Source organism: Cebus imitator, unplaced genomic scaffold, assembly GCF_001604975.1.
Source record: "Cebus imitator isolate Cc_AM_T3 unplaced genomic scaffold, Cebus_imitator-1.0 Scaffold15, whole genome shotgun sequence".
Lineage (NCBI taxonomy): Eukaryota > Metazoa > Chordata > Mammalia > Primates > Cebidae > Cebus > Cebus imitator.
The window spans coordinates 9,590,625-9,608,995 of record NW_016107330.1 but is presented as its reverse complement, the minus strand read 5'-3'; the positions used below and the strand labels follow the sequence as shown (position 1 = coordinate 9,608,995).

At 52.8% G+C, this 18,371-nt stretch overlaps 2 protein-coding genes across 7 annotated transcripts in view; one reads left to right on the top strand and one right to left on the bottom strand.

The window, feature by feature from the left end:
• Positions 1-8,077, bottom strand: part of SLC66A1 (solute carrier family 66 member 1) — a 17,701-nt gene extending 9,624 nt beyond the window's left edge. For 2 of the 5 annotated variants that reach the window (XM_017506047.2, XM_017506002.2), the window contains exons 1-2: positions 7,464-7,623; positions 2,793-3,036 (exon numbers count right to left, since the gene is read on the bottom strand). Coding sequence is in view for 3 of the 5 variants with exons in the window: in XM_017506002.2 (XP_017361491.1) it covers positions 2,793-2,956 (164 nt within the window). In the remaining 2 variants the exon portion in view is untranslated. Of the gene's footprint in view, positions 1-2,792; positions 3,037-7,463; positions 7,624-7,988 lie in introns of those variants that run through there. The other 3 variants (XM_037730309.1, XM_037730307.1, XM_037730324.1) reach the window with 3 other exon arrangements.
• A 115-nt stretch (positions 8,078-8,192) lies between these two features.
• AKR7A2 (aldo-keto reductase family 7 member A2) lies at positions 8,193-17,668 on the top strand. 2 transcript variants are annotated; one of them, XM_017505919.2, is made up of 7 exons: positions 8,193-8,513; positions 11,914-12,101; positions 12,297-12,401; positions 13,149-13,245; positions 13,457-13,556; positions 15,734-15,863; positions 17,255-17,668. In XM_017505919.2, the coding sequence occupies exons 1-7, from the start codon at positions 8,216-8,218 to the stop codon at positions 17,414-17,416; spliced, it is 1,080 nt and encodes a 359-aa protein (XP_017361408.1). In that variant the 5' UTR covers positions 8,193-8,215; the 3' UTR covers positions 17,417-17,668. The 2 variants fall into 2 exon arrangements, with proteins under 2 accessions (XP_017361408.1, XP_017361416.1); XM_017505927.2 differs by lacking the exons at positions 15,734-15,863; positions 17,255-17,668 and adding an exon at positions 14,469-15,434.
• Positions 17,669-18,371: the final 703 nt, after the last annotated feature.

The window sequence follows — 18,371 nt, the reverse complement described above, 5'->3', positions numbered from 1 at the left end:
AAAAAAAAAAAAAAAAAAAAAAGTGAAAAGACAACCCACAAAATATCTGCAAATCACATATCAGATGGCAATGTTATATCCAGCATATAGAAAGAACATTTACAAAGCAACAATAAAAAGACAAATGATCCAGCTGGAAAGTGGACAAAGGATCTGAAGGGACCTTTCTCCAGAGAAGGTCCACAGATGGCTGGTAAGCACATGAAAACCTGTTCCATTTCATCATCCATCAGAGCGAGGCACATCAAAAGCACAATGAGATACTACTTCACACCCACTGGGAGGGCTACAGTAACAAAAGACCGGCTGGCCAGGGACAGTGTCTTACCCCCATAATCCCAGGATTTTGGGAGGCCAAGGCGGGCAGATCACCTGAGGTCAAGCGTTTGAGACCAGCCTGGCCAACATCATGAAACCCTGTCTCTACTAAAAATACAAAAATTAGACAGGCATGGTGGTGCACACCTGTAATCCCAGCTTCTTGGGAGGCTAAGGCAGGAGAATCGCTTGAACTCAGGAGGCGAAGGTTGCAGTGAGCTGAGCTCAGGTTGCTCCACTGCACTCCAGCCTGGGCAACAGAGTGAGACTCCATCTAAAAAAAAGACCAGGTGTGGTGGCTCACACCTGTAATCCCAGCACTTTGGGAGGCCGAGGTGGGCAGATCACCTGAGGTCAGGAGTTTGAGACCAGCCTGACCAACATGGTGAAAGCACCTCTCTACTAAAAATACAAAAATTAGCTAGAGGTGGACTTTTTTTTTTTTTTTTTTTGAGATGGAGTCTTGTTCTTGTCCCCTAGGCTGGAGTGTAGTGGTGTGACCTTGGCTCACTGCAGACTCCATCTCCCAGGTTCAAGTGATTCCCGCCTCAGCCTCCCAAGTAGCTGGGATTATAGGTGCCCGCCACCATGCCCAGCTAATTTTCGTATTTTTAGTAGAGACAGGGTTTCACCATGTTGGCCAAGCTGGTGGCAACCTCTTGACCTCAGGCGACCTGCCCACCTGGGCCTCCCAAAGTGCTGGGATTACAGGTGTGAGCCACTGCGCCCAGGGAAAAAAAAATGAATGTGTGTAGCAACATTAGTCCTAATAGCTGAAAAGTAGAAACAACCCAATGACTATCAATGGTTCCAGATAACAAAATGTGATATACACAGAGTAAAACAGTATTCAGCCACAAAAAGGGATGAAGTACTGATTTGATACCTGCTATGACACAGATGAATCTTGCAGACATTACTTTAAGTGAAAGAAGCCATGAATCATGAAATGTCCAGAATAGGCAAATCAATAGAGACAGAAACCAGAGCAGTGGCTGCCAGGGACAGAGGTTTCAGGAGAAATGAAGAGACTGCTGATGGGGATGGTGTTCACTTGGGCTAACGAAAATGTTCTCAAATCAATTGTGGTGACAGTTATACAACTCTGTGGCTATACTAAAACAATGACTTGTACATTGAATGGGCTAATGGCATGTGATGTGAACTCCCACCCAATAAAGCCTGCTAAAGCAGTGTCAAGCCCCTGACCAAACCCTTCTCTTTATCCCTCAGGATAAAGAGCATATTTCTTCACAGCAGAGGATGGCCCTTAGACTATATGGCCTTTTGATGACTCCTGTGATCCCCACACACTCTGTCTGCCATAGAAACGCAGCTGCCCCCTTCTTTGTACATCTGCTGCTCCCTCTGTCTGAACTGCTCTTCCACACTCAGCTCCTGGCTCTCACCCCTCAATTCTGTCCCATCCTAGGCTTTTAGCCTAGATGCCAACACCTCCAGCTGACTTCTTTTTTGTTGCTTTTTCATTTTATTTATTTATTTATTTATTTTGGTAGAGATGGGGTCTCACTATGTTAGCCAGGCTGGTCTCAAACGCCTGATCTTAAGTGAACCTCCCGCCTTGGCCTCCCAGAGTGCTGGGATTACAGGCGTGAGCCACTGTGCCTGGCCTCCAGGTCCTTTCTGACAGTAACCTTCTTCCGCCTCTGCAGATCAGGTGGGTGTCCCTCCTCTGTGCTTCACGTAATGAAATAATAGCAATGTCACCACTGACAGCTTTCAGGCTCGTGTAAACATTGTGTAGAGGCCCTGAGTGGGCAGCTTTCCCTATACACCCTCATGCCATCCTCCTAGCAACCGTCTGAGCTGGGTAACAATATTTCCATTTCACAAGCAAGGAAACTGAGGCTCAGAGCAGTCAAATGACACGCCCAGGTCAGGATGCTCTTGACTCCTGTGCAGCGTCCTCGCTCCCTGATCACAGAAGCGGCCACAAAGTGTTATGTTCATTGCCGCTGTCTCCGCCACCAGCCTGCCAAACCCTTGAGGACAGAGGCTGTGTTTGATGCAGTCCAGCCCTCTTACTCTCCCGCCCCATCTCTGACCAGCTGTGTAACCTAAAGCAAATTACTTAACCTCTCTGGGTTTTGGATCCCTCATCTGTAAAATAGATGGATAGTAACTGTCCCTATTTCACAAGGTTGTGAGGATTAAATGAGGTAGAAATATAGCAAGTACTTGGAAGCAAGCCAGGTATATAGTGGGTTCTCAATAAACTATTGCAAAAGTGATGATCTCTCTATCAGCACTGCCCAGCACAAGACTTGGCTTGTGGTAGGGATCAGTGCAGGTTGGGCACCCTTCCTGGATGGGTAGGAAGTGGAGGGAGCATACCCAGCCTCCAGACTGGAGAGGCCCAGGGTCTGCCAGGCAACCTCCCTCTGAGCAGTAGCTGGATCTACTCCCCCAATCCCACAGCCCTACCCTGGCCCTGCCTCCCAGACACTACTCACGGGAAGGTAGATGCAGCAAAGCAGAGAATAGAGATCAAGCCCAGGCCCACGCTGGCCTCATCCCAGCCGTCCTGGGCACATTCACCAAACACATCCCATATCCACTGGATGGAGCCATTGGGGCAGCTGGAGAAGTTGCGGAAGCCCAGTTTCTTCCAGAGCATGGCTGTGGAGGAAGGGTCCCCGGGGCCGAGCACAGCTGCACAGGAGTGAGGGTGCTGGTGTTCTGAGGCCGGCAAGGGTTCTACAGGGAGATAGAGGAGGCTTTCAGCACTGGAAGGTCCAGTTCCTATTCATGGTCATTCCAAACTAAGCTCATCCCAGCCTTATCACCTGGCACCTGGCCCTGAACCAGAGAAGGGCAAAGACATAATCTTTACCCACGAGGACACAATCAGCCTACAGGCACACAGATCACAGCAAACACACACCAACTAGATGCGCAGGCAGTGCACTGGATCTGCAGAAGGGACAGGTATGTTCAAATCCCTGCTTCACCACCCATTCATGCTAGAGTTTGGGCAAAGACTGAGCCCTTCCGTGCCTGAGCCCTCATCTGTAAATGGGGGTCATTACAGTGCTGCCTCCCGCATCCGGTTGTTGTACGGGTTAAACGAGTTCATACACAGCATGGAGAACTGAGCCCTATAACTCCCGAACACTTAGGTTGTCCCTAATTTCTTCTGATTATTATAAATTACTCTGTAAGGATCTGCTGAGACCAGGCCCATCAAGCTCATTATCTAATTTAAAGTAGGTTGTACCCAGGAGCGATGGCTGGCTGGCTGATGCCTGTAATCCCTGCACTTTGGGGGGCCAAGGCAGGAGGACAACTTGAGCCCAGGAGACAGAGACCAGCCTGGGCAACACAGCAAGAACCCATCTCTCTAAAAAAAAAAAAAGAAAAGAAAGAAAGAAAGAAAAAACTCAAAAATTTAGCCAAGCATGGTGGTGTGATGGTGTGCGCCTGTCTGGTCCTAGCCACTCAGGAGGCTGAGGTGGGAGGATCACTTGAGCCCAGGAGGTAGAGGCTATAGAGATCTCACCAATGCACTCCAGCCTGGATAACAGGGGAAGACCCTGTATCAAAAACAACAACAGAAAATAAGGGCTGGGCATCGTGCCAGCACTCTGGGGGCCGAGGTGGGAAAGATCGCTTAAGCCCAGGAGTTCGAGAACAGCCTGAGTAACGCTGTCTCTATGAAAAATTCAAAAATTAGTCAGGTGTGGTAGCACAAGCATGTAGTCCTAGCTGCTACTCAGGAGGCTGAGGTGGGAGAATCATTTGAGCCCAGGAGGTGGAGGTTGCAGAGCAAGCCACGATCATGCCACTGTACTCGAGTCTGGTGACAGAGCCAGAGCCAGACCCTGTCTTAAAAGAAAAAAACGCACACACACACACAAACCATAAAGCAGGATGCCCCACACAGATGAGGGAAGTAGAGAAGAGGATCAGCGGATCCCCAGGGTTGCATGAGTGACAAGGACTCAAGTTTGAGACGCTGCAGTCTGTATCCTCCCAGGAGCTCACAGAGTGTGGGGGACGCCTACCAGTAGGGAGTCCACAGCCGCCTCCCCACTGTCACACTGACAAAGCCAGAATATGGGTGATCGCAGGGCTGGGCAGGGCAGGCCCCTCCCGGTACCCGGGCACCCTGAACAGTGAGTAGAGCAGTCATTGCCTGTGTGACACCTTAGAGGAGGAAGGGAAAGTGAGGCTTGGCTGGGCCATCTCCGTCAGTGATCGTCACCACAGCTCGGACCAGAGAGCTCTTTGTCAGCCTATTCCAAGCATCCTGCATGTATTCATAGGTTTCATCTTTACAGCAACTGTGAAGTGGGGACCACTGACATCCGCAAGGAGCCTGAGCCAGAGTGATGTGCCAGGGCCACCCAGCCAGGAAGCTAAGGAATCAAACCCAAGACTCAGACCTACACCCCCTGCTCATGGCCATCTGCCATACCGCCCACCTCAGGTGTGTCTGCCACCAGCAAGGCAGAAGCCTTCTGTGGCTCCCTAGCAAGCAGACACAGAAAAAGAAAGAGGGAAGCCTCTGTGGTCTGGCATGACTGCCCAGCCAGAAAGTGGGCTTCCCCTCTTCTCCCTACACTCAGAGGGGATTTCCTCATCCAGGTGAGGGCTCTCTCCAGCTGCCTTCATTCCCACTTGTGTCAGGAGGCCTGGGCTCCTCAGCTAGTCCCTGGCTGGCCCCATGGAACTGCTGAGGTCACAGAGACCAGGGAGCACCAGGAGGGAGAGAAAGTGAGTCAGCACTTCCTTTCAGGAAGCTGTAGACCCTCAGCCCTAATGTGACTTGCTATGGGCAGAGGCCCTGGAGCTGCAGATAAGGGTGCCTCAGGTCACTGTCGGCCCAGCTCACTGGACTATCTCCAGGGCCTGGCACAGGCAGGGAGGCTGAAAGCCTCTTCCTTTGTGTCTTCGTGGCCCACCTGGAGGATCATCAGCACAGCTGATGCTGGAAGGCTTCACCTGATGCCCCGACTCTGGGACCTGGAAGGCCGCACCAAATTAACATAGAGTCCAGGTGTGGCTGGGCGTGGTGGCTCACACCTGTAATCACAGCATTTTGGGAGGCTGAGGCAGGTGGATCACTTGAGCTCAGGAGTTGGAGAACAGCTTAGTCAACATGGTAAAACCCCCTCTCTATCAAAAATACAAAAATTAGCTGGGTGTGGTGGCACATGCCTGTAACTCCAGCTACTCGGGAGGCTGAGGCAGGAGAATCACTTGAACCCAGGAGGTGTAGGTTGCAGTGAGTCAAGACTGCGCCCCTGCGCTCCAGCCTGAGAAACAGAGCAAGACTGTCTCAAAAAGAAAAAAAAAAAAAAACCCATATAGTCCAGGTGAGAATGCCAAAGGGATTTCAAATCAAGTCCTCATGTTCCCAGCCACCGCCCCCGACTGGGCTGAACCCCCCCACCAACCCCTTTGTAGAGGCTGAACACAAGGCTGCAGGTCATCCACTGCCATCTTCACCACTCCCCAGCAAGGTCGGGTATACTGTGCTCATTTTACAGGTGAGGCCGAGTGGTCTTGGAAGTGAGTTAACCTGCCTGAGCCCTCTTATAAAATGGGGCCAGTGACATTCACTCCTTGGGGCAGCTGTCCTGACTAAATGCACATAAAGCTCTAAGCCCCATGCCTGACAATGCACGGCAGCGACTGTTTTCAGGATGAGAGTCCAGCATCTCAACCACCCTGGGGCCCCTCTCTCATTTCCCCTTTTCCCCAGGTTAGGGAGGAAATGAAATGGACGCATCCCACTATGTGTATGTGTTGGGGGGTTGTCTTGAGGAAGGTACCTTGGTTTATGGATCCAGGATACTGGGTGGGTGGCCCCCTGACTTTGGATAGGATCATGCAGCCTGGAGCTCAGGACACTCAGAGACACACCTGATCCCTGATCAGAAGGGCCTTGCTCTGAGGGCCATCCTGTCACCCAGAAACCAGGCATGGGCCCACTTCCTGTTCAAACAGCTCTGAGTAAATGGATGTCCAAGGTTGCAATGGAGCTTGACCTCATCTGTAGAGACGGCAAGAGCCCCAGAAAGGGTACCCTGGAATCACCCTTGGAGAGTACACGTTAAAAATTTGGAGTGTACCTGGGCTGGGGCTTAGAGATTCTGGTCCATCTGGTGCACTTTGAGAAAGGGCGGGCTGGAGATGGCGCCTCCTGCTACACTCAACCTCCTCTCCTTGATCCCAAGCTGAGTCAGGGATGCTTTGGGCCGAGGACCAACGCCGATCATGTGTCCACCTTTGTCTACAGGATCAAGTCCAAATTACCTGAGGCCAGGCCTCAAGTTACTCCAAGAACCACCTACCCAACCTTATCTCCTCCCTCCTGACCCACATCTTCAGTCATTTCAGGTCTCCAGGCATCTGCGCATACTGTCTCTTCCCCTAGGAGTGTCCTGCTTCCCTGCAAGGGCCTGGTCATGAAGTAAGACTCACTCCTAAATTGCTCTTTCAAAGATGCCCTGTGAGAGCCAGCTGGACAAGACCTCCCACCTCATCCTCTCCCCTCCACACACCTGAAGAATGCTACCATCGTCCTCTGAGACCAGTGTCCTTGAAACGTACTCTCCCCACTCCGGAGTGTGCGTTTCTTATTCTCTGGGTCTAAACACATGTAGAGGTTCAGCAAACGTTGAGAGAAAGAGAGAGAGGTAGAAGGACAGGGTGAAGAAGAGAGGAAACGGGAGTGAGGAAAGGAGAAAAAGGGGAAAGAGAGGGAAGAGAAAGGGAAGGAGAAAGGAAGAAAGGGGGCAAGCTGTGAGCTCAGACAGCCCAGGGTTGAGGAGAAAATCACTCTGGAACACACCTGCCCAGCGCCTACCAGTCTAGAACTCAAGTGACTGAGCCTCGCAGTTCTCATCTGAAAAGTGGGGGATAATGCAATACCCACCTCCGAGGCTGACGCAGAGTTAAATGATACAATCCAGGCCAAGCCATTACAAGGGTGCCCGGCACAGGCACTTGACACCAACAGCACAAAATGACTATTATTTGCTCTCACTGTAGCCCTTCCAGCATCCAAGCACACAGGCGCCTTCAGTAAGAGTTGATTAGGTAAGACCTGAGACCCCGGCCCGGGATCCCTCACACTTCCAGACCCAGACTCTCCATGCACACGTTTGGAAACCTGCCCTAGGCACGGCGTGGGAAGGGGCAGTGTGGGCTCTCGCCCCTGCACACCTGGGGAGAATGTGGAGGGAGGAGCGTCCTGTCTTGGGACTACCACCCACTCCAGGGCTCGGCGTCCTCAGCCACAGCTCCCTCCTGGTGATTCAGCCCGGTGCGGGTCGCTTGTTTGGAGGGATAATGACAGCGCAGCTGCTGGGGCCAGCGCCGCAAGGGCCCTCTCCCGACCGACCCGGGAAAAACAAAGCCATCAGACGGTAGGGGGCCGGTCGGCCGCGACCAGGGGCTGAAAGGGGACCCGGCTCCCAACCCCTGGCCAGGCCAGCCTCAGAGGCTGTGCTGGTCGCCCCTGAGGTGGCGGGCCACCCAGTCCCGGCCCGGAGCCTCGCCTCAGTGTGTCGCGCCACAAGGGGGGCGCAGGAGCCTCAGCAGTCCAGGGGCCGGAGGAGGGGACTGGAAAGACGTAGCAGGGAAGCCCAGGAGCCCCGACCCCCAGCCGTGGTTTGCCACCTGCCCCCGGGCCGGCTCACCAAGTCCAGATCCGCCGCCAGGGACCGACTTCTGGGTCAGAGCCCGCCGGGTCAGCTGACCGCGCGCCGCCGCCCCGCCCCGGAAGCCACAGGCCCCGCCCCCACGCCGCGCGCCTGGCTGAGCGGGTCGGGAGGCGCCCCTGGGGCCGCGTCTGCTGTCCCCGCCCCTCACCGCCTTCGCGCTCCGCCCTGGGCCTCCGGGCTCCAAACACGCAGGCGCCGCGGCCATGCTGAGTGCCGTGTCTCGCGCTGCTCCACGCGCTGCGCTCCACTGTGCGCGTCGCTCCCCGCCGCCAGAGGCCCGCGCGCTCGCCATGTCCCGGACATCGCCACCGCGGGCCGCCACGGTGCTGGGCACCATGGAGATGGGGCGCCGCATGGGCCCGCCTGCCAGCGCTGCGGCTGTGCGCGCCTTCCTGGAGCGCGGCCACACGGAGCTGGACACTGCCTTCATGTACAGCGACGGCCAGTCCGAGATTATCCTGGGCGGCCTGGGGCTTGGGCTGGGCGGCGGCGACTGCAGAGGTAACAGTGTCCTCTGGTCCTCCCCCTGCACCGTGCAGAGCTGAGCCCAGCCGTGCACCGACCCACTAGGGCCCAGCGGCGGGCAGCACCGACAGCTTCGTCCCTTGCGCCACCCCTTTCCACTTCGCAGCTCTGGAAACCCCAGGACAACTAGACGGTGTTTTGCCCTGACTCCTTTTCCCCACTCTCCTTCCCCTGGGAATTGCAGCGCGAGAGTATACCACCAGCCTGGTCTGGCCCATCGCTTCCCACCTCCATTGGTGCTCCGGCCTCCAAACCTGCTAGGTGTCCGTAACCGGTCCCCATCCAGGCTCTCTGCCTGTCCTCTACCCCTTCGTTGCCATCATCACCCATGCATTCCCTGGGCACCCTTTTCTCTTCCTGGCCATTCCTTATCCCCTAGACTTTGCCCTGTTCAGCTGGCAGTACCTCTGGCTCTCTCAGGGAGAACTGTGGTGATGCCAGCGTAGGCTGGCAGGGAGAGTAGGGTTGGTAGGGTGGAAGTGCAGACGGGTGAGGGGGTAGGGCCTTTCTGTCTACTCTGTGCCAGGAATTGACATGGGGCCATAGGAGAGAAAGTGACTCTAGCCCTCCACAGGGAACTCAGAGTCTAGTGGGGAAGATTGAAGTAATGATTGTTGGAGAGCCCAGAAAGAGTGCTTTGGGAGCTGTAGGCCGGGGAGAGATACTAGGGAAACCTCAGCAAATGCCGGAGCTCGGCCTTAAAGGCTCAATAGTGGTTCACGCCTGTCATCCCAGCACTTTGGGAGGCCGAGGTAGGCAGTTCACAAGGTCAATCGAGACCATTCTGGCCAACATGGTCAAACCCCATCTCTACTAAAAATACAAAAATTAGCTGGATGTGGTGGTGTGCGCCTGTAGTTCCAGCTACTCAGCAGGCTGAGGCAGGAGAATCACTTGAATCCCGGAGGCAGAGGTTGCAGTGAGCCGAGATCTTGCCACCACACTCCAGCCTGGCTACAAAGCGAGGCTCCGTCTCAAAAAGAAAAAAAAAAAAAAAAAATAGCAGTTTGGAGGAGAACAAGAGAAAGGAGTATTCGAGTCTGCGCAAAGACTTGGTTTGGAAAAGGAATGTGCGTGATGTGTGAAAGGAAGCCCAGTGACCAGGTGTGGCATGAGTGGAGGATGGAGGGGACTGTCCCTCATGAGCCTGGCGCCATTGATAGCCCTGGAGAGGGTGCCTGGCAAGCAGTGAGGGCCCAGGAAATGTGGGCTGTTACCCTTTCCATGCTTCATCTACTCAACCATCTGGATGCTCTAGCTTCCCCCACCCCAAGAGAGGTTCTCTCTGGGTCCTCCTTAGAGTCACAGCGTGTGGTGGGTCAGGGGAAAAGAGGGCGAGTGTGAATTCAGGCCCACGCTCTGTCTAGTTCACCTGGCTCCATGTTATTTATTATTATTATTTGAGAACGAGTCTTGCTCTGTCACCCAGGGTGGAGTGTAATGGCACGATCTTGGCTCACTGCAACCCCTGCCTCCCAGATTCAATTGATTATCCTGTCTCAGCCTCCTGAGTAACTGGGATTACAGGTGCACACCACCACGCCCAACTAATTTTTGTATTTTTAGTAAAGATGGGGTTTCACCATATTGGCCAGGCTGGTCTCAAACTCCTGACCTCAAGTGATCCGCCCACCTCAGCTTCCCAAATTGCTGGGATGACAGGCGTGAGCCACTGCACCCAGCCAGGTTGCATATTATTAATAATGAAGGTTTTGTTTCTGAGTTTGTTTTTCTTCTCCAACCCTTCCCCACTTCCATCTTTGAGGCCAGGAGCTCACTGGACCAAAGTCCTCATGCCAGACCTGAGGCAAAGTTCATGCCAGGAATGCCTGCGGGCCTCTGAGGAAATGGAGAAAATCTGGGTGAGAAACTGTGGAATTTGTTCTCTCCCGTGTCCCAGCTGATCTCATGACACCCCTGTGAGCTACTGAACTGACTTGGCCAAGTATGAAAAGTGCAAAACCCATCCACCTACCAGTCCAGATACCTGGGGTTCTTTTTTTTTTTGAGACAGAGTCTCACTGTCGCCCAGGCTGGAGCTCGGTGGTGTGATCTCAGCCTCCTGAGTAGCTGGGACACGCTCCACCAGGCCCAGCTAATTTTGTATTTTTAGTAGAGATGGGGTTTCATAATGTTGGCTAGGCTGGTCTCAAACTCCTAACCTGAGGTGATCCACCCACCTCAACCTCCCAAAGTGCTGAGATTACAGGTGTGAGCCACCCCGCCTCGCCCAGCTGGGGTTCTTTTTTAGTTTTTATTTTTGTAGAGACAAAGTCTTGCTACATTGCCCAGGATCATCTCAAACTCCTGGGCTCAAGTGATCTTTCCTACTCAGCCTCCCAAAGTGCTGGGTTTACAGATGTGAGCCGCTGTACCTGGACCAACAGCTAGGGTTCTTTATAGGGGAAATAACAGTTCAAAATTAACTCATTTCCAAGCTGCTTGCATGCATAACACTGTTGTCATAGCGATGTATCGCCACATGGTTGGATGTATGCTCATGCTCTGTGATTCGGAAAGGGGAGGGGAGGGAGGATTGTAATTACATTCTGCTCAGTTTGCCTTCTAGGCTGTCAAATTGATCTCTACTAGTGCGCCACATTCATGTGGCTGAATCTGTTTCCTAAATTCTTCTAGGCCTGCCCCCTTGACATCTTTCTCTGTACTGCAGCCAAGTGTGAATACAGGTGACTGGTTCACACCCTGAAAAAAACTGGAATGATCAAGCTCAGATTCAGTGGGATGGTATTTAAGAACCTTTGGGATCATGTCTGTCCCGTCTCTTGTCCTGTGTCCCACTGCTCCTTGCTCTGGAATTTATGCTTTTATAACTTAGACTTGAAGGTTTGGAGCCTCACATACTGTTTTCTTGCCTGACTTTGCATGGGTTCCCATGCTCTGGAATGTACCTTCTGCTCTTCCTTGTTTGCTGGGACTCTGTTTGGGGGTGATCCCCTAGGGAGAGCCTTCCCTGGAGTCCCCAAGTTGGCCTCATGCATCTCATCCGGTCTCCTTGGCACTGTGGGTGTTCCCCTCCTGTGCTTACCATGGTGTACCTTCCTCTAGACTGGGCTCCAGGAGGGCAGAGAGCCATTGTGTTCAGGTCATCTCTGCATACTTAGTCTCTAGTACAAGGCCTGGCACAGCCAGCAGTTTTGGTGACTAATGATAGTTATTCTAATAGGTGAACATTGAGAACTCACATATATGACATTATTTAATCCCCAGGACCCCTCAGTAAGGATAGTTTGATTATTATCACCCCATTTTATGAATCATGGAATTGAGGCCAAGGGAATAGAAGTAATTTAGCCAGGGTTACATGGTTAGCAAATGGCCCTAATAGGTCACTTAATCATTCCCTTCTCTCTCCAAGTGAAAATTGCCACCAAGGCCAACCCTTGGGATGGAAAATCACTAAAGCCGGATAGTGTTCGGTCCCAGCTGGAGACGTCATTGAAGAGGCTGCAGTGTCCCCGAGTGGACCTCTTCTACCTACACGCACCTGACCACGGCACCCCAGTGGAAGAGACGCTGCGCGCCTGCCACCAGCTACACCAGGAGGTGAGGGGGCACTCCAAGCTCCGAAGGCAGGCTCCTGCCCCTTTCTTTATCCTGATCCTACTCTTGAGAGCAGATGCACCAGGGCAATTCCAGGGTGGAGCAGAGAGCAGCTCCATTACCCAGGGCCCCACCCTGGCCTCCCCTTCCTGGTCTCTTGGGCTGTACTGGGTTCTGACTGTGGCCTCACCTGTGCAGGGCAAGTTTGTGGAGCTTGGCCTCTCCAACTATGCCTCCTGGGAAGTGGCTGAGATCTGTACCCTCTGCAAGAGCAACGGCTGGATCCTGCCCACTGTGTACCAGGTGAGGGCCAGGGCTTCAGAGGCCACAATCTCCAGGGCTCCTGCTCATCCTGGGCTGTCTTTGTTCCTCTCACTGCCCCCCTTGCCCTCTGCATAGCAGCCACTCCCCTGCTGAAAGCCTACAGATGGCTCCCAGGTACCCTCAGGTTGCCGTTCAAGCTCCTCAGCCTTGCCACTGGGCATCTGCTTCCTTCCTGCCTGAGTGTGCACCTTGGTCCCTTTCTTCCCCACCTCCTTTTGTACTTCAGCGTGGAACGCATTTCCCCTGCCCTCCTCCCTGAGAGAAGCACTCGGGCCTTACATAGATGTCTATTCCTTTGGAAGCCTTTCTAGAAAGCCCCACAGGAGTCTCCAGCCTCCAAACCTTATCTTCATATGTTCAGCGAGTACTTTTCAGCTCCTCCTTTGATCATACAACCTAACTTTATTGAAATTAGCTGCGTTCTTTTCAATTTTTTTAAACTTGAGTATAACACCTCGTGGAGGCAGGAGTTTTATGACACCTGCTTGTGGTTGTAACCAGTGTCCAGCATGGAGTTCATACACCAGATACTTGTGGAAAGATGTCATTCCACTTCAATTTTCTGTCCTTGGGCCTAACACCCTCTCTCCATCCCCTCCTAGCAGTAGTGATGTTAGAATATTGCTGAAGTCCTGGGCTCATGTTGCTTTAGAGTTTTAGCAGGGGAAGGCTACAGTTCCTTTTCTTGACATGTCCCCCCTCTCCCTGGGGTCCCTCTCCCTGCAGGGCATGTACAACGCTACCACCCGGCAGGTGGAAACGGAGCTCTTCCCCTGCCTCAGGCACTTTGGACTGAGGTTCTATGCCTACAACCCTCTGGCTGGTACGTGGAGCATTCCTGGCCCTGTCCCAGCCTGTTCCTGACCCACTGATGCCCAGCCCAGGATTTAGGAAGCAGGGAGGGTTTGACAAGAGGCTAGGCTGCATCCTTCACCCCTCCTGGGTCCCTGCCTCTCCCCTAGTCCAGAGTCCTGAGGGACATGGCAGCTTCTGGGGCACTCTGGGCCCAGGAGCTGATTGCTGCCTTTCCACAGGGGGCCTGCTGACTGGCAAGTACAAATACGAGGACAAGGATGGGAAACAGCCCGTGGGCCGCTTCTTTGGGAATAGCTGGGCTGAGACCTACAGGAATCGGTGAGCCGGGGTGGGCTTGGTGAGGATGGCTGGTGTGGGTTCAGCTTGATGTGGAATGAAGTCCTGGGCTGCTCCTGGTGTAAGACCTTCCCTTGCTGTTTGCACCTCCTCCCCTGCATTCCTGCAAGAATTCCCAAATCCTCGGTGGGTTTTCTTGTTGTCTTGGGACCTCCAGGAGGAAATGCGGATCCCTGGATGTTGGGACCTTGAAGTCGTAGCTCTTTCCTGAGCAATCACCCGCTAAGAAGGAAAGAGCGATCCCAGGATGGGCCAGGCACGGTGGCCCACACCTGTAATCCCAGCACTTTGGGACACCAAAGTGGGAGGATTGCTTGAGCTCATGAGTTTTTTTTGTTTTGTTTTGTTTTTTGTTTTGAGATGGAGTCTTGCTCTGTTGCCCAGGCTGGAGTGTGGTGGCACGATCTCAACTCACTGCAATCTCTGCCTCCCGGGTTCAAGTGATTTTTCTGCCTCAGCCTCCCGAGTAGCTGAGACTACAGGCACGCACTACCATACCTGGCTAATTTTTGTATTTTTAAATAGAAACGGGGTTTCACCATATTGGCCAGGCTGGTCTTGAACTCCTGACCTCATGATCAGCCTGCCTCAGCCTCTGGCCTCCCAAAGTGCTGGGATTACCGGCTTGAGCCACCACACCTGGCCAAGTTCATGCATTCAAGACCAGCCTAGGCAAGGTGATCTTTAGCAAAAAAATTCAAAAAATTCTCCAGGCATGATGGTGCACACCTGTAGCCCCAGCTACTCAGGAGGCTGAGGCAGGAAAATTACTTGGGCCTAAGAGGTCAAGGCTGCAATGAGCCATGATCATGCCACTGCACTCCAGCGTAGGAAACAGAGGAAGACCATGTGTCAAAAAAAAAAAAAATAAGAGGGGAGCTTCTGCCCCCGTAGCCACAGCCAGAGCTTCCGCCGCCATGCTGGAGCTTCCGCCTCCAAAACTAAACGGAGTGAAGTCACGTTCGGTTTTCTCTAACGTTGGGAAACGATGTAGCTGACACCCATCGTGGAGATGAATCAGTTTTTATCGGGTTTTTAACACTAAGTCTTGAGGAATACAATGGTGACCACAAAGGCAAACATTATACTGTGGAGACACACAGTTTTGAGACATCTGTGACCAGGCGTGTCACGTGTGAATATACCACTGGACTTCAAAGCAATACGTTGTAACTCTTTTTTTTTTTTGTCATTTTACAACAGATTCATTTTATTTTCATCACCCTGGGGCGCACCCTGTTGTTGAGCTCTCTGGGTCAGACCTCTGGAGACTTCTCTGGTGGTTCCTAGTCTCTAGGCTTGCTCTGAAATTACTTGTGCTCAGGGAGAGAGTTGAGGTGGTTGGCGTCCCCTCACTCCATGCGTCCAGCTGCAGCGCCTCCTGATGGAGTTCCTCATTGAGTTGGTCACCGTGGCCGGACGGTGTTGGCCTGCTCCCTTCCTCACGTGTTCTGAAAGCTGTGGGTTTTTTAGCATTTTACTTCCTGGCTCTCCCTCGAGTTGATTGTCTCTTCTTCACTACCTTGGGACTCTTCCTTGGGCTTCCGGACATCGGTTGAGAGGAGGATGTTCTTCCCTGGTCCCCTTGGTGGCGGCTGGTGGTTGCTCTTCGACAGCTGGACTGGAGGCTCTCGGTTTTCTGTTCATCTTCAGCAAGTCAATGTCTCTCAAGGGTCTCACGTTGCAGCATCTTACCAGAGGCCACTGGGCCTGCAGTTCCAGTAACCGCGGAGTGCACCTGAACTCAGCAGTCTCATTCTGGTTGGCACTTGTCAGCAGAAGCCGATGCCTGCCCATCAGTTCTTTACTCTGAGGTGTTAGAGTGGAACAAAAATATGAATACTTGTTTAAAAAAAAAAAGAGAGAGAGATCCCTGGAGGGAGACCTGCCCCGTCTGAGTGGCCTTCATGTCCCTAGGGAAAATAAGAGCAGGCTGTGAGTCCTCAGGAGTAAAGATTCATCATGGTCTCTGGTGAGGGGGCTGGCATCCTGGGTGGTTCTGGTGCCCAGTGAAGTGGGAGACCTATGACTCTAGAGGACATCCGCTCCTCAGGACCGCAGGGTGTGGGTGGGGCAGTGGCCCTGGTTGGCTCTTTGGTGATGGCTCCCAGTGTGACCCCCAAGGTACTGACCCCTGTGCCACTGTCCCCCCTTCCCAGCTTCTGGAAGGAGCACCACTTCGAGGCCATTGCCCTGGTGGAGAACGCCCTGCAGGCTGCGTATGGCGCCCACGCCCCCAGCATGACCTCGGCTGCCCTCCGGTGGATGTATCACCACTCACAGCTGCAGGTAGGCAGCGACCTGGGTGCTCAGCTTCTGCCCTTCCATGGGGACGAGCATCACCTTTAGGTGAAGGCCAAAGCATTTGATTTCTCAATTCCTCTGAAATTTCTTACTTCCAGTTCTCAAAACACTCTTCCCCCTCTGAGTGCCAGGGTTTGTAATGAAGGCTTCATTTCAGGGATTTTCTTATTCCTTAGGCTTTGTGGAGTATGATTATCCCAGTGTTATTGATGAGGAAACGGAGGTTCACCCAGCTGTTAAAGGGGCTGACATTTTAACACAGATTTAACTGTAAAGCCCACTCGTCTCGCCCTTTTGGTTTCCCTCTCTTGGTGCCTCATGTCTTCCTGGTTAAAGCTTATTTCCTAGCTGGTGGCGGTGGCTCACGCCTGTATTCCAGCACTTTGGGAGGCTGAGATGGGAGGATTGCTTGAGCTCAGGCATTTGAGTCTAGCCTGGGCAGCAAAGTGGGACCCTATCTCTACAACAAATCAAAACAATTCATCAGGCGTGGTGGCTTACTCTTGTGTTCCCAGCTACTCAGGAGGGGGGGAAGATCACTTGAGCCCGGGAAGTCAAGGCTGCAGTGAGCTGAGATCACACCACTGCACTTTAGCCTGGGGACAGAGCAAGACCGTGTCTAAAAAAACAAGCAAACAACAACAAAACTAACAGCAACAAACTTATCTGCAGCTTCAGTCTTACATGTTGCATAGCGTCTGGCGTATATCCGGTAGATGTTCAGTACATGGGAGCTGTGTTTTACATAAGTTTTCTCTCATACTAATGCTGAAAATAGAGGAAAAGATGGACTGTCAAAACATACTTAACTTAGCCTGCTTTTTAATTTTTTCGAGACAGGGTCTCACTCTGTCACCCAGGCTGTAGAACAATGGCGCGCTCATAGCTCACTCCAGCTGCAACGTCCTGGGCTCAAGTGATCCTTCTGCCTCAGCCTCCCTGGTAGCTGGGAAAAGGCGTACACCACCACCCCCGGCTAATTTTGTTTTGTTGTTTTTTGTAGAGACAGAGTCTCACTATGTTGCCCAGGCTGGTCTTGAACACTTTGGCCCAAGTGTTCTTCCCACCTCAACCTTCCAAAGTGCTGGGATTACAGGCGTGAGCCACTGTGCCCAGTCAACTTAGCCATTTTTACACAGCTGCTAGGGGGCAGAACTGGTTCATGAATGTAGGTCTGCCTGGAAGCGCCCTGTGGCAGTAGGGGAGAGGATACAGTTTCACGTCACATGGGTACAGCTATCCAAGGCACCTTAAGTTCTTTCTGGACATATGGCGTATAAGAAAGCCCAAATCTCAGCAGGGAGGTGGCCGGGAGGGGTGTGAGTGGAGTCGCCATGCAGCGGAAGAGGGTTGAAGTCTGGCTGTCTCCCTTGCAGGGTGCCCACGGGGATGCGGTCATCCTGGGCATGTCCAGCCTGGAGCAGCTGGAGCAGAACTTGGCAGCGGCAGAGGAAGGGCCCCTGGAGCCGGCTGTCGTGGACGCCTGTCATCAAGCCTGGCATTTGGTTGCCCACGAATGTCCCAACTACTTCCGCTAGGCCCACTGTGGCTCAGGCTACCCCAGGCTTTTCTGTCACCTCTTCTATTTTCTCATGCTAACCAGTGTTGGCCTTAAGCTGATTTAGCAGTCTTTCTGGATTGTCTGGATCCATGCATTATTTTTCTAGCTTCCTGTCTTGCTCCCTGTTCACTTTACGCTGTGAAAGGCGGGGATGAGTCCCACTTGGGCATTTCCTGTTGAATAAAGCAGGCACTTGACCTGGCTGTAGCCCAGGTCTTGAGTGAACCCCCGAAACTTGTTTCCCATCCTGCCTGGGGATACGAAAGGGCAGAACCGTGGGCAGGAGTCTTCAGAGGGCAGAGGTAGTAGGTGGGTCTCAGGAGCACACTGTCCTCCCCAGGTCTCCTCGGTCCCCAGCCTGAATGCCTGCCTGACCTCTCAGCATTGAGGTGCCTCTAACTCCTCTACACGTGATAGGAAAGAGGGTCGTACACCTAGAGTACATTTTCTCTAATTCAGAATTGCCTCAGTGAATTCTTAGGAATGAAATAACTGCAACAAAAAACTACCATTAGAAGGCCGGGTGCGGTGGCTCACGCCTGTAATCCCAGTACTTTGGGAGGCCAAGCCGGGTGGATCACGAGGTCGAGAGATCGAGACCATCCTGGTCAACATGGTGAAACCCCGTCTCTACTAAAAATACAAAAAATTAGCTGGGCATGGTGGCGCGTGCCTGTAATCCCAGCTACTCAGGAGGCTGAGGCAGGAGAATTGCCTGAACCCAGGAGGCGGAGGTTGCGGTGAGCCGAGATTGCGCCATTGCACTCCAGCCTGGGTAACAAGAGTGAAACGCCATCTCAAAAAAAAAAAAAAAAAAAAAAAAACTACCATTAGAGTGACTACCAAGAAGAAGAACACTTCCTAGGATCTGTGAAACATCTCGAATGCTCTCAGTCTTCGCTTACTGTGTCTTAAGTAAAGCCTCTTGTCTT

What these genes read in the sequence shown, in the direction of transcription:
- AKR7A2 (XM_017505919.2), top strand. Translation starts at nt 8,216, where the DNA reads ATGCTGAGTGCCGTGTCTCGCGCTGCTCCACGCGCTGCGCTCCACTGT. An exon ending in GCCACCAGCTACACCAGGAG is followed by an intron (nt 12,102 to 12,296) that starts GTGAGGGGGCAC and finishes TCACCTGTGCAG; the next exon opens with GGCAAGTTTGTGGAGCTTGG. An exon ending in GCTGAGACCTACAGGAATCG is followed by an intron (nt 13,557 to 15,733) that starts GTGAGCCGGGGT and finishes CCCCCTTCCCAG; the next exon opens with CTTCTGGAAGGAGCACCACT.